General features: G+C 33.2%; 1 protein-coding gene across 3 annotated transcripts in view; it reads right to left on the bottom strand.

The window, feature by feature from the left end:
• LOC125253180 (metabotropic glutamate receptor 7) overlaps positions 1-13,884 on the bottom strand; it is a 259,076-nt gene that overhangs the window by 95,243 nt on the left and 149,949 nt on the right. For all 3 annotated transcript variants that reach the window (XM_048167016.1, XM_048167007.1, XM_048167024.1), the window contains 2 exons: positions 8,996-9,196; positions 2,546-2,685 (listed from right to left, as the gene is read on the bottom strand). In XM_048167016.1, the coding sequence (XP_048022973.1) occupies positions 2,546-2,685; positions 8,996-9,196 (341 nt within the window). The remainder of the gene's footprint in view (positions 1-2,545; positions 2,686-8,995; positions 9,197-13,884) is intronic.

Here is a 13,884-nt window from a genome sequence, read left to right as displayed (position 1 = left end):
TAGATGTGAATGTTTGACCAATACATTGTCAAAATTATCCCATGATTTACTCACCCTCAAGCCATCCTAAGTGTATATGACTATCTTCTTTCAGATGGACACAATCAGAGATATATTTAAAAATATCCTTAGTCCTCCAAGGTTTATAATGGCAGTTAATGGGGGACCGTGTTTTGAAGCCAAGAATAATGCATACATGCATAAAAAAGTAATCCATACCACTCCAGTGGGTTAATAAAGGCCTTCTGGAGTGAAGCGATGCATTTTTGTAAGAAAAATATCCATTTTAAAACTTTAAAGGTGCCATCGAACGTTTTTTTACAAGATGTAATATAAGTCTAAGGTGTCCCCTGAATGTGTCTGTGAAGTTGCAGCTCAAAATACCCCATCGATTTTTTTTTATTAATTTTTTTTAACTGCCTATTTTGAGGCTTAATTAGAAATTCAGCGATTCAGGCTGCGGCCCCTTTAAATCACGCGCTCTCCGCCCCCTCCTGAGCTCTCGACTCTATCATTGTATAAACAAAGTTCACACAGCTAATATAACCCTCAGAATGGATCTTTACAAAGTGTTCGTCATGCAGCATGTCTAATCGTGTAAGTATGGTATTTATTTGGATGTTTACATTTGATTCTGAATGAGTTTGATAGTGCTCCGTGGCTAACGGCTAATGCTACACTGTTAGAGAGAGTTATAAAGAATGAAATTGTGTTTATGCATTATACAGACTGCAAGTGTTTAAAAATGAAAATAGCGACGGCTCTTGTCTCCGTGAATACAGTAAGAAACGATGGTAACTTTAACCACATTTAACAGTACATTAGCAACATGCTAACGAAACATTTAGAAAGACAATTTACAAATATCACTAAAAATATCATGTTATCATGGATCATGTCAGTTATTATTGCTCCATCTGCCATTTTTTGCTGTTGTCCTTGCTTGCTTACCTAGTCTGATGATTCAGCTGTGCACAGATCCAGACGTTAATACTGCCTGCCCTTGTGTAATGCCTCAATCATGGGCTGGCATATGCAAATATTGGGGGCGTACACCCCGACTGTTATGTAACAGTCGGTGTTATGTTGAGATTCACCTGTTCTTCAGAGGTCTTTTAAACAAATGAGATTTATATAAGAAGGAGGAAAAAATGGAGTTTGAGACTCACTGTATGTCATTTCCATGTACTGAACTCTTGTTATTCAACTATGCCGAAATAAATTCAATTTCCAATTCGATGGCACCTTCATAAATTCAAATAACTAGGTGGTACAAAAACATACAATCCAAAACTAAACTCACTTGCTCAATGACTGCAACTAGACATAAACAAAAACAAAACAAACAAACAAAAAAGACGTATTCATATGATATGACTCTGTTTAAAGTTACTGGTTTACTGTGGAAACAACAACAACAAAAAACATCAGATGTAGTTATCCTGAAAATTATTCACAAATGTCTTTGAATTAAACTAGTTTCAGGTAGCTGGCTATAAATGTAAATATGTCACCAGTTTGACTAATGTTAACTAACATGCTCAGCTGTTGGCCAACCATGACAACATTAGATCTGAAAGAGAAAACTGATCATAAATGTGTTCCTTACACTAATGCTGAGAGTGAGAGTTCATAATCGAACTGTGTATAAACAGAACTTTATTTTGCTTTATTTAAACTGAACTTTATTGATTGCTGCCATATGTGTGCACAATAATCAATGCATAAGCACAAACAGATTGGTGATATTATTAATACACACATAATAACCTGTACTCCCCAGGACAAGGGTTTCTCATACATTAATCTACAGTTCAATCAGAGGTTAAGGTCTCATAACTCTCTTGCTATTAAGATGAATCTTTTAAATGTCCATAGTAATTATCTGGACAGAATTATATTATGTTTAACTGTTACGCTTGGCAGTGCCCAACCGATGGGTGTACAAAAAGCTGCCTGCACCTCCAGAAGAAAAAAAGAAAAAAATTACTGGAAAGAAACCAGACACATATATATATACATATATATATATATATATATATATATATATATATATATACTAATTATTATATAAAGATGGATGGATGGATGGATGGATGGATGGATGGATGGATGGATGGATAGATAGATAGATAGATAGATAGATAGATAGATAGATAGATAGATAGATAGATAGATAGATAGATGATAGATGGGTTTGAAATCATATTATAAATAAATAAAACTTGATGATTTTTTTCCAGATTTTTTCTGAAACTGAACAGTAAACAAATAAACAATCAAATAAATAAATAAATACATTGTGTAAAAATATTTAGTATTTCTAGTTTAAAATATTCAGTTTTTCTTTTCTTTTTTTCTGAGTATTCAGAATAAATGGACAATGGTTTTATTGCTATATCTATTGGGAACCAGAATAACGCAAAACTGCCTAAAATGCAAGTTTCTTCGCACTAACTCACCAAAATCAGATTGTAAACATTTAATGGATGAATCTGAAACACAGTTTCTCATGACAATGCTTTTGCGGATCAAATATACTCACGTTAAGTTGGAGAGTTTCTGTCCACTGTCCAATAACTTTATATCCAGAAGTGCTGTTGATACTCATCTGGTACTGGAAAAGATCGTATCGTCCCGGTGCATCACCATTCCGATTGAATGTGACGGACGTTCCAGCGCTCCCTACGAAAGAAAGAATCATATTTAGAAATGTACTGTCAACATTGTCAGATGAAAATACTTTGCATCAACCATACATCAAGAAAAAAAAAAAAAAGCCCTGACAATGCCTTGCAAACATCAAAAAAAAAGTTGCGCTCCGTCGAGAAAAAAAGTTTGTGTGGTTGTGACAGAAATACAAACAACATGTGCCCCTCAGGCCACGAGCGGAGACTGACAAGTCCTGACACTCAATCCCAACCGATTGTTTGAAGAGTTTTACCTGCAGGGCTTGGCATTCACGATCACAAATCTACCAAAACACAATCAACAGTGTGTCTTTCTCAACCTCAGACGAAACATCCACTCCTCTCCTCGGTGGGTATCAGCCTCTCGCTGGGGCTGTTGACACATTCTCATCACACTTATTACACTGGGAGTCATGGGCTGTGCAAGGTAGCTTTCAGTAAGACTTTTTGATTCGAGAAACAATTCCTCAAAAGGTAAGATGACTGCTTTATTGTAGCCTGCTGGATATACTGTCAAAATTCATCACTTTTTTACTGTTTTTGAGCTCTCAGCCATGGAAAAAACTAATCGAAAAAAAAAAAAAAAAAACGATTTACAGATGCGTTCAAATTCATTCAAATGATTATTTATTTTTTGCACTGATCCACAAAAAAATGGAATAGGAAAGTTAAATTATGAATCATTCTTTTTGTTAAGCATACACTAGACAACAGATCTATCTATCTATCTATCTATCTATCTATCTATCTATCTATCTATCTATCTATCTATCTATCTATCTATCATGAATTATTCATTTATAATTATCATCAGGTTTTTATCTTATTGACCTTCACACACTGTTATGATGGGGGTCAAGGTTCCTCTCTATGATGTAATTTCCTGTTTTTTAACAGGAGCAACATGGGCAAAAACACACTCTAGTTTATTTTAGTTCTTTCATTATCCAGTCACTTTGACATTATCCACTACCTTTTAGGTTTATTTTGTTTGCTCATGTTGTTGTTAAAATGGAATCATGGGAAGAAGGAAGTCTGATTCTGCTAATAGACTTTGGGGAGAACGAAAACACTGAAAACTACAGGAGATAAAGAACAACAGCATGCTAAAGCAACACTTAAGGAGCAGATGAAGGCCTGAAAAACCAGCCGAATGCCAAAAATAACAGCTTTCCAGCTTCCAGAGTTTTCTGAGACGACGCAGTTCTTTTGCTGTGATAACACATTAAAAAGGTTTCTTCAACGATGGATACTTTTATGTACCGGGTGTCACATTTTATCATTTATTTTTAATTTTACACCTCATACATGTCTTGGTAAAAACAACCCCAGTCGCAAACTGTCCCAGTTACGTCACTTCACAGCGGTGAATTCACCCAGTAAACTTCTAAGCTACTCAATATTATACAATTATTGCACTATAGATTTTATGGACGAGACCTTCTTAAGTATATTAATTATTAGTATGCGGGGAGCCTCTGAATCTTTTTCATGTTCTCGCTGGAGGAACCCCTTGAAAAAAAATCCCAGAAACATCAGTTGCACAACTTCAAGCAGTATGTTCTATCTCTGTCTCTCTTTTTCTTTCAAATTTCTTCATTTCAAATCTTTTCATCACAAGAATTAATAGTTTAAAAAAAAAACAAAAAAACAGGTTAGCTGTTTGACATCCACTTCCATCAATACTGAATTATATCAAAGACTTTAGATATATAAAGTCGGTGCACTCTTATTGCTCTCAATGGGAGAAAGTGTAACGTGCAAAATGGTGGAATAAGTCTCGGCTTCTAAATTAATGAATCAGAAAAAAATGCAGCTTATTGACATGATTTGAGCGTTTAGAAACAAAATTTATGAGACAGTTGTAAGATTTCATTGGTAATTTCAAATATGAAATTTCATCATACACTTGGTGAACAGCTTGGGAGAATTTGATGCTTCCTCATTCAAAGAGATTGAAGCTGTACTTGTCTGAAATTCCAAAGATGGCTGCCACTTGAAATGACCTGCCTGAAAGGAATTTTTATTATATTTCCTTTAATGTATTTTCCTATGTGTCAACCTGTTAAACTGGCTATATTAATAGTTCATATATTGTTTGAATTAGATCAGTATTTACATTTTAATGTCAGATCTTAACCTGGATGTCTCGATAAAGACTTTTTTTTATTTACAAAGTAAATCTAGATGACACTGTTAATAAAAGTAATTAGTGAAATTTGCATGAAGAAATTCAATATTGTGAACACAATAAGTTTAAAGCTCAAATTGGGTAAATGCATTTAGTGCATAAAGTGTAGTGGCATAAATGTTTATATAATGTTATGTATGACAAATACAATAACATCCATCGATAAATTAAGTATTCCATGATGATTCATCACGATTTTTATGTTTTAAAACTTATAAGATGCATACATAAATGTTCTTACAGTCAAGTCATCCGTTGATCATTGCATTTCACAATAAAAAAGTCATGAATATACATTCTAAATATGTATATGAATTATATATGCATGCCAGAAGGGAGGTTTTCTTATTGTGTAGCCAATGGTCATAAATTATAAATGCTGTACATGTGATACTGTAAACAATATATAAAAAAAAAAAAAACAATGGGAAGCAAAGGTACAAAACCTTCTATTCTGCAATTATTATTATTATTATTATTTTTTTAGATATTAACAAATAAATTTGAAAATTAAAATGTTCATTTCATAATACATTGTGTTTGTGTGTGTGTGTGTGTGTATATATATATATATATATATATATATATATATATATATATATATATATATATATATGTATAATATAATATTGTTTGGCTTTTTTGTGCAAGCTTGGAAAATCATGTTGTTTGGTTACATAAAATTCTTGCCGACTTCTTCATTAGCATTTTTACCATCTTGGTTTTCTAGTAATTAAAAGTAAGTATTTTGAGAATTCTGATTTGAGTTTCATTCACCAGGCCTTAAGTTAGATCACATATTTACCCCAAATAGTATTTTCTCATCATCATACAGACATCAAAGGTACGGTTACACTTTGATCTAACAGTGCCCTGGTGCAGGACTACAAAAGTTTCACTTCATTAAGATGTATTAATGAGAGATTTCCTTTCTTCTTGGAAGTTTCCTCTTTCAAAGGTCCAACACAAAGGCAGGTTTGGGATATTTGAGTATTCAGAAAGAGTCCCACGTAAGAAGCAGCAACAAAGGTTAGTTCAAAGAGAGATGTATACCATGTGTCCACTGGCGCAGGTGAAATCTGCTATATATTGGCCAAACCAGTCTGGAAAGTCTGGAAAATTCCAATTCCCAAAGTATACATACAAAAGGAAAATATTGAAGGCATGTTGGTTTTATTAAATCAAGTTTAAACTTAAATAAAATAAACATTTAATGAAATAAAGAAAATATAACAAAATCGAACATGTAAAATGTAAAAAAAAAAAAAAAAAAAAAAAAACTAATTAAAAACACTAACAGTATCTCAATGATACTAAAATAGCACTGATTTGAACTGATAAATTTGAAATGATTCTAAATGTTATGTTGCATAAGAATAAAGTAAAAAATAATCATTATTTCTTAAACATTATTTTTAATTCATAAATATCATTACATTTTGGGGGAGTTGTACCACATGACATTTCGTCCCCTTGGAATTATAAGGTTCTGTCTGCATTCTGAGCAGTTTTGAGATATTGAGCTTCAAAGATTTTGCATTCTATATAGCAAAAATTATATGGGGAACAAGTTTCTTTCAAACATGAAAATGACAGGGACCCTAAATGTATTCTAAATGTACAATATCAAAATCCTCTCAAATTTGTAAATGGTGATTTGCGGAATGGGTCAAATGCAGATAGAACCGTCTAATTCTAAAAAAAAAAACAAAACAAAAAAAAAACAACAACAACAAAAAAAAACACTTTATTCCACAGAAAGTGGGACAGGAAAATGGCTTTCTCTCTAGACATCAGTATGGCTGAAATAACATGCTAACATTTATTGTTGTAATTAAGACCCCATTAATTAAATTATTGACTCTTTGACCTTTAAGCCTTAATATTGTAAGACATTATTAAGTCATTTTAAGACTAAAAAACTGCAAGAAAACAGACAATGCTTCAGCAAAGGTGTTTAAAGGTGCCATCAAATGTTTTTTTACAAGATGTAATCTAAGTCTAAGGTGTCCCCCTGAATGTGTCTGTGAAGTTTCAGATCAAAATACCCCATAGATTATTTATTATTATTTTTTTTTTTTAACTGCCTATTTTGGGGCATCATTAACTATGCACCGATTCAGGCTGCGGCCCCTTTAATTCCTCACGCTTCCCGCCCCCGGAGCTCGCGCTTGCCTTAAAAGTTCACAAAGCTAATATAAGCCTCAAAATAGACCTTTACAAAGTGTTTGTCATGCATACTGCATGCATACATCAGATCATGTGAGTATGGTATTTATTTGGATGTTTACATTTGATTCTGAATGAGTTTGATAGTGCTCCGTGGCTAAAGCTAACATTACACACTGTTGGAGAGATTTATAATGAATGAAGTTGTGTTTATGAATTATACAGACTGCAAGTGTTTAAAAATGAAAATAACGACCGCTCTCTTGTCTCCGTGAATACAGTAATAAACAATAGTGACTTTAACCACATTTAACAGTAAATTAGCAACATGCTAATGAAACATTTATGAAGACAATTTACAAATATCACTAAAAATATCATGTAATCATGGATCATGTCAGTTATTATCGCTCCATCTGCCATTTTTCGCTGTTGTTCTTGCTTGCTTACCTAGTCTGATGATTCAGCTGTGCACAGATCCAGACGTTAATACTGGCTTGTCTAATGCCTTGAACATGGGCTGGCATATGCAAAAGTTGGGGCTGTACATATTAATGATCCCGACTGTTACATAACAGTTGGTGTTATGTTGAGATTTGCCTGTTCTTCGGAGGTCTTTTAAACAAATGAGATTTATATAAGAAGGAGGAAACAATGGAGTTTGAGACTCACTGTATGTCATTTCCATATACTGAATTCTTGTTATTCAACTATGCCGAGGTAAATTCAATTTTCCATTCGATGGCACCTTTAACAAAGTTTAATAAACATTGAAAAATGTTTCATTCACCATATATAATTAAAATATTTCACATTTATAATATTTAAATTACTTTAGCTATGCAACAACTCTCTCAGCAATAGCTTAAGCAAAGCTTAAGCACTGTGATTCCCTGGAATTTGGGCTGCTGTCATTGACAGGATCATAAATAAAATAGTCCATCATGAGGTTTCTAATAAACATTGCATTGTGTGAAATTATTTAGTCTTCTCTTCACTGATTTAGCATTTTTCTGCCCTCTCTTACGCTATCATGGCAACATGACAAAGAACGCTGATCCTGATTGGTCCTCGTGTGTGCATTTGAATTTCTGATTGGCTCACGCAGATAGAACCTTATTGAACCAAGTTAGAGTTCGACTTTGAGGATAGAACCTTTTTGTTTTCTAAAAAAAAGTACCAAAATGTACACAACTTAAAAAAAGAAATATCACAATTTAAATAAGATGTCACAGAATGTGAATAACTCAATTTTGACAAAAAAATGTCAGATAGAACCTTATAATTCCAAGGGGACGATTTCACAACCTGAACTAACCTTGCTTGTCATAAAAAAAGTCAAATTACCTGATATTTTTAACATGATGGTCTGCATGTATCCTCTATGATATCACTTCCTGTTTCATGTCTTTGCTTTCGTTGCACCACATGACTTTGTTTTGGAGTACAAAAGTTTTTCAAACATTAATAAGCAGTATATAGATAAAATATTGCTGGCTTCTAAAGAAATAATCATAAAACATTATGCCAAACCAATTTTATGTTTTCTTTATAGCCCGAAAATACCAAAATGATTTTTAATCCACAAATTAAAAACATGTTAAGAAGCAGTAGTATAGATTCCAGCCATAGATTGTATTGTATTTTTGAATGAAAAAATGGTAACACTTTATTTTAGTGTGATATGGATACACATTACATGTACTTACTATAGTAATAGTAATAACACTAAATTATGCATAATTACAAGCAATTAACCCTAAGCCAAACACTAAAGTATGTACATGTAGTTAATAACACTCAGTATGTATTTGCGTAATTACACAGTAACAACGTCACCTTACAATAATGTCCAACTGAATTAACAGATGTGAACAAAAATGTACTAAGATGTGATTGACTCAGTATGGTATTTATCTGATGTTGTGAGCTTTGGTCGACTCACCGTTGAAACTGACCGACCGGATGTACTTCAGGAGCTTCTTGCCACCAGCGTGCTCCATCTCCTGACAAACGCCCGACTGGTCGGGACAAAGGTCCTTCTGCATGTTGTGCAGGGCGTGGGCCATGGCGTACACCGCATCGATCACAAACTGCACCTTCCCTTCCTGCTCGTATTTGGAGTCTGTTCCTATTCGCTCTTGCCCTGGAAGAAAGAAAGTAATCAAAAATTAAAGTAGAGTGAAGACTTTCAAACATCTGTAGCGAGATGTGTACCTAAATTTTCTCGTAAGAGAAAGGAAGGGGGGAAATGAAGTAAACTCTGAAAGCTTTTGGAGAAAAATGTGAGGTAAAAAAGTACAAAAGCAACAAAACAAGTTATCACACACTTTAGGAACAATCTTTCTGTCTTTGCAGGTTTTGAACGCTATCTTTGACACAGTGAAGAGTAATGCCTGAAATTGTAGGTGCTTATCTTACTTTGGTCTCTAATGTTGTCACATTTTTGCTATCTTCATCTTAAGCGGTTTAGAGATTTATTTCCAGTGATTGCTCACAGGCAGACTTGGGAGCAACTACCTAAAAGTAAAGTTAATAAAGTGACAGAGGTTTTCATAATCGTGTAGCTTTTTCTAGTAACAAACCTTGTGAAAAAGAAGTGCACTTAATTGTACTGAATGTGCACTTGTAGTAAACTTCCAATCTTAACAGTATATTAGTTTTTTTTTTCAATTGCTAACACACTTTTGTCCAATCTGTAGTCACATTTTCAAAACTCTTAACATAATTAGCACAACATCTGTCTTTTGTGACCACACCATTAATACAATTCATGTCATTTTCACACAAAATGTAGTCAATTAACACGTTTCTAAAATGCTTAAATTTTCTTTTCATACAAGCTTACCTAACACCAAAATCATGGATCTTTCTGATCTTATTTACAAACGCTCAAACACATCAAATCAGAAATGAAGACCTAATGTTCCAGTCTTTGAATATAGTACAACGCCTCTACATCTGCAACAACAGCAGCTCAAAAGTATTGGGAAAAAAAAAAAAAATTAAATAAATATATATATATATATATATATATATATATATATATATATATATATATATATATATATATATATATATATATATAAAACTGTTACGTCCAAGGACGTATGTTTTTGTTTTGTGTTTGTTTGTTTTTTCCTTTCTCTCTGTTTTCCCTCTCTCTCTACTTCCATAAGCAGGAAGTAATGGCTGCCACCCGACTCCAATGATTGGTGATCTGATGTGATTGGAGGAGGGGAGGAAGCTGTGGGGATTTAAGCAGCACCTTTGCACAGAGCAGTGTGTGTGTGTGTGTGTGTGTGTGGAGGCTGCATCGTGAGGCTTCTTTTCCCAACCCAGAAAGCCTCATTAGTTGTTTTGGTAACGCTTTAGATTACAGCCTGGAAAGTACTGCGTAATTACAACAAATTTACAGCATAACTTTCAATAATTATAGTGTAACTATACAGTACGTATGTGCAAGTATAGGGGAACAATATGTAAAGTATTGGGAATAAAGGGGTAACAACCAGGAAAATAACAAATTATTTATACTGTAGATATTTTATAACTAAGGGGTACGTATGACATTACGGGCCGTAAATTAAAGTGGAGCTTGTTACCCTCTTATTTCATGTAGTTATAGGGTAAGTAAATAATAATAAATAATATATAAATAATAAATAAATAATAAATAAACGCAAACAATCATATCACTTGGAAAACTTTATTTGAAAAACAACTTATTTCAAAACAGTTTTAAAGTTGCAACACTTCTTATTTGTTTCTCTTGCTTGGATTCCTCCTCCTCTTGTTCCTCTTTTTCTTTCTTTCCATTGATGAATCTTAAGAGGGAATCCCATTTGCTATTCTATATAAGAAAATACAGTACACCCGGAAATGTGCTCACCGTTTACTCATCTTTTACCCTCATGCCATCTGAGATGTATATGACTTTCCTTCTTAAGATGAACACAAAAAGGATTTTAGGAAAAAAAAAAAAAATCATCTGGGAACGCTTTATAATGCAAGCTCACATGTTCCTAAAAGTTGAAGCATCAAACGGCACATACAGCAATAACTACAGTAATCCATACGACCCTAATGGATAAATCAATGTCTTCTGAAGTGAAACGATACGTATTTGTAAGAAAAATACCAAATATTTGAATATTTTTAAAACTTCCGACCAACTGTCTCCTGCGCGTGCATGCGAGGGTTGAGAGTTCATGCTTGACGTAACTTGAAGCGTGACGTAAGCGTGCCGAGAAACTCACTCAGATGTTGGATGCCGTCAGTTTTTTTTTTTTTTTTTTTAGTAATGCTCACAACAAAATACACATAATAACAGATAATGAGAATGAGAAACAAACAAGACAGAATAACAGAGACGGCAGTTCTCGTGCGAGTTTCACACGAATCTCCTGTGAGAATGTCATGAAAGCTTCACGTTGCTCATTAATATGCAGGTTTTGAACAACGCAAAGTCGACTCTCATGCAGGCGCTGGTGACAGTTGGTCGGAAGCGAAAAGATGAATAGCCTAAACCATGAGAAAATTTCGGGGTGTACTGTATTTTCTTATAATACAGAACAGCAATGAGATTCCTTCTTAAGATTCATCAGCTGAGAAACAAGAGCAGGAGGAAGCCAAGCGAGAAACAACAACAACCAAAAAACGGACAAAGTAACTCTTTAGAGTTTGAAATGAAAAGTTGATTTTAAAAAATGAATAAAAAGTGTTTTTAATAAAGTTGTTTTTCAAACAAAGGTTTCGGAGTCAGTGATATCAGATTGTTTGCATTTTATTAATTACTTACCCTGTAACTACATGAAATAAGAGGGTAACAAGCTCCACTTACGGCCCGTAATGTCATACTTACCCCTTAGTTATATGTCATACGTATACTTACAGTATAAATAATTTGTTATTTTCCTGGTTGTTACCCCTTTATTCTCAATACTTACATATTGTTCCCCTATACTTACACATACTTACTGTATAGTTACACTATAATTATTGAAAGTTATGCTGTAAATTCGTTGTAATTAGGCAGTACTTTCCGGGCTGTAATCTAAAGCGTTACTGTTACTGTAGCAAAACAAATACTGAAACAATTGATAAGTATTTTTAAGTAGTAGATCACTGAAATATTGAGAAATGGCAGATTCCAGTCTCAGTTGGAGGCATAGACAGGTGTTTTAAGTTCTTTTCATGACATGGATACAGTAAAATAGGGTTATTTGAATTGGTTTTGTTCAGTGGATGCAGAACAACACAGAGGAGCAGAGAGAGAGAGAGAGAGAGAGAGAGAGAGAGAGAGAAATGTCTGGGTAAGGGAGAGAAATAGATGAAGGAGGAGAGTTGGATCAGGACAAGGGAGAAGAAGAGGTATGGAAGAGGAGGAAGAATGTGTGCTGGATTGTGCATCCCTATGTTTTCCCCCTTACACATGTGGAACCTATGAAAGCTTATTTCTGCTGAATAAAAAATAAAAAAGGTAATTGTGACTTTTTTTCTCTCAATTCCTAGTTTATATCTCACAATTCTGAAAAATAGAAGGGTAAAAAAAACTGAATTGTGAGATGTAAACTCAATTGCAAGAAGAAAAAAAATAAACACAACAGAAGAAAATAAAATTAGAATTGTGAGATAAAAAGGCACAGTTTTCATAATGCCATCAACTGTTAGTATTTTGACAGTCATTGACTATATTGTAAACTAGTGCTAGTGTTTTGAGAGAATAACTCGATTTTGAATCAGGTTTGCTGTGTTTTGATAGAGTTAGTATATGTAGAAAAAGCATTTTGAAATGTAGAGTTTGCATTTATTTAACAAAATATGGTTTTGGGCAGAAAAAAAATGTGTGACGTAGGTGTGTTGCTGTGTTAAGAGTTTAGAAAAAGTATTTTAAGTATTGGTAAATACTTGTTAGCAATTGTAAAAAACTGTAAAAAACAACAAAAAAAAAAAAACTGTACTTGCAGATAATATATTTATGAAATAAAAAGCCACTTAAGTGTACTTATAGAGAGTGCACTTTCATGACAATGTTTCTTAACACGCTTAAGTTCACTGTTGTAAAGTGCACTTTATAATTATGTCAAATTAAAGGTTATTTTAAAATACATTTCAAAAATGCACTATAAAAATTCACTATGAAGCATATCTAATATAAATATAATCTATAATACATTTCCATTCAGATGTAAATAATATGCAGTTAAGTGACCAAAACATTACATTTAGTTTGCACTTAAGTATATACTTTTAAATTATGTCCGTAATAATACTCTTTTTTAAAAGTATGCTAAAGTGTACTTTCATCACAAGGGAATGCACCTTGTGAAAAAAAGTACAACAAAAGTGACAAAAAGCTGTTTTATAGCATTAGCCACATTTAGCATTGTTTGTTTCCCATATAGATTAATCAAATTATACATGTAAAACATATTTAAAAAGGTAAAATGCATATTTATTCTGTTTAAAAGAGTAAATAATAGGTATTTACTCTTTTAAACAGCTACAATCCATAGCTATTTAAGAAACTTTTTTTGAGCAGCTTGTAGTATAGCTTACTATTTTTTTCATGGAAGCTACAGTCTAACAATTTCTTGAAGTGTTGATATTTACTACTGAAACAGGAAGTTGGGCGAGGCATTTTGAAGGACTCATTCTCTTTATTAAAATATCAAAATTTTGTTAACTACTAGTCAGTTGTAAGCTTTTGTAGGGACTATCACATTGATAGCATTTGATTGGACAAACATTTGTCTAGTGCAGGATGAGTCATCAATATTTTTAATTTGTTTTCCCATAAAAGACTATAAATTTTAAATGTGTTTATCTGGT

The sequence above is a fragment of the Megalobrama amblycephala genome, linkage group LG2 (genome assembly GCF_018812025.1).
Source record: "Megalobrama amblycephala isolate DHTTF-2021 linkage group LG2, ASM1881202v1, whole genome shotgun sequence".
Classification (NCBI taxonomy): Eukaryota; Metazoa; Chordata; class Actinopteri; order Cypriniformes; family Xenocyprididae; genus Megalobrama; species Megalobrama amblycephala.
This window is presented reverse-complemented; position numbering and strand designations above follow the sequence as displayed.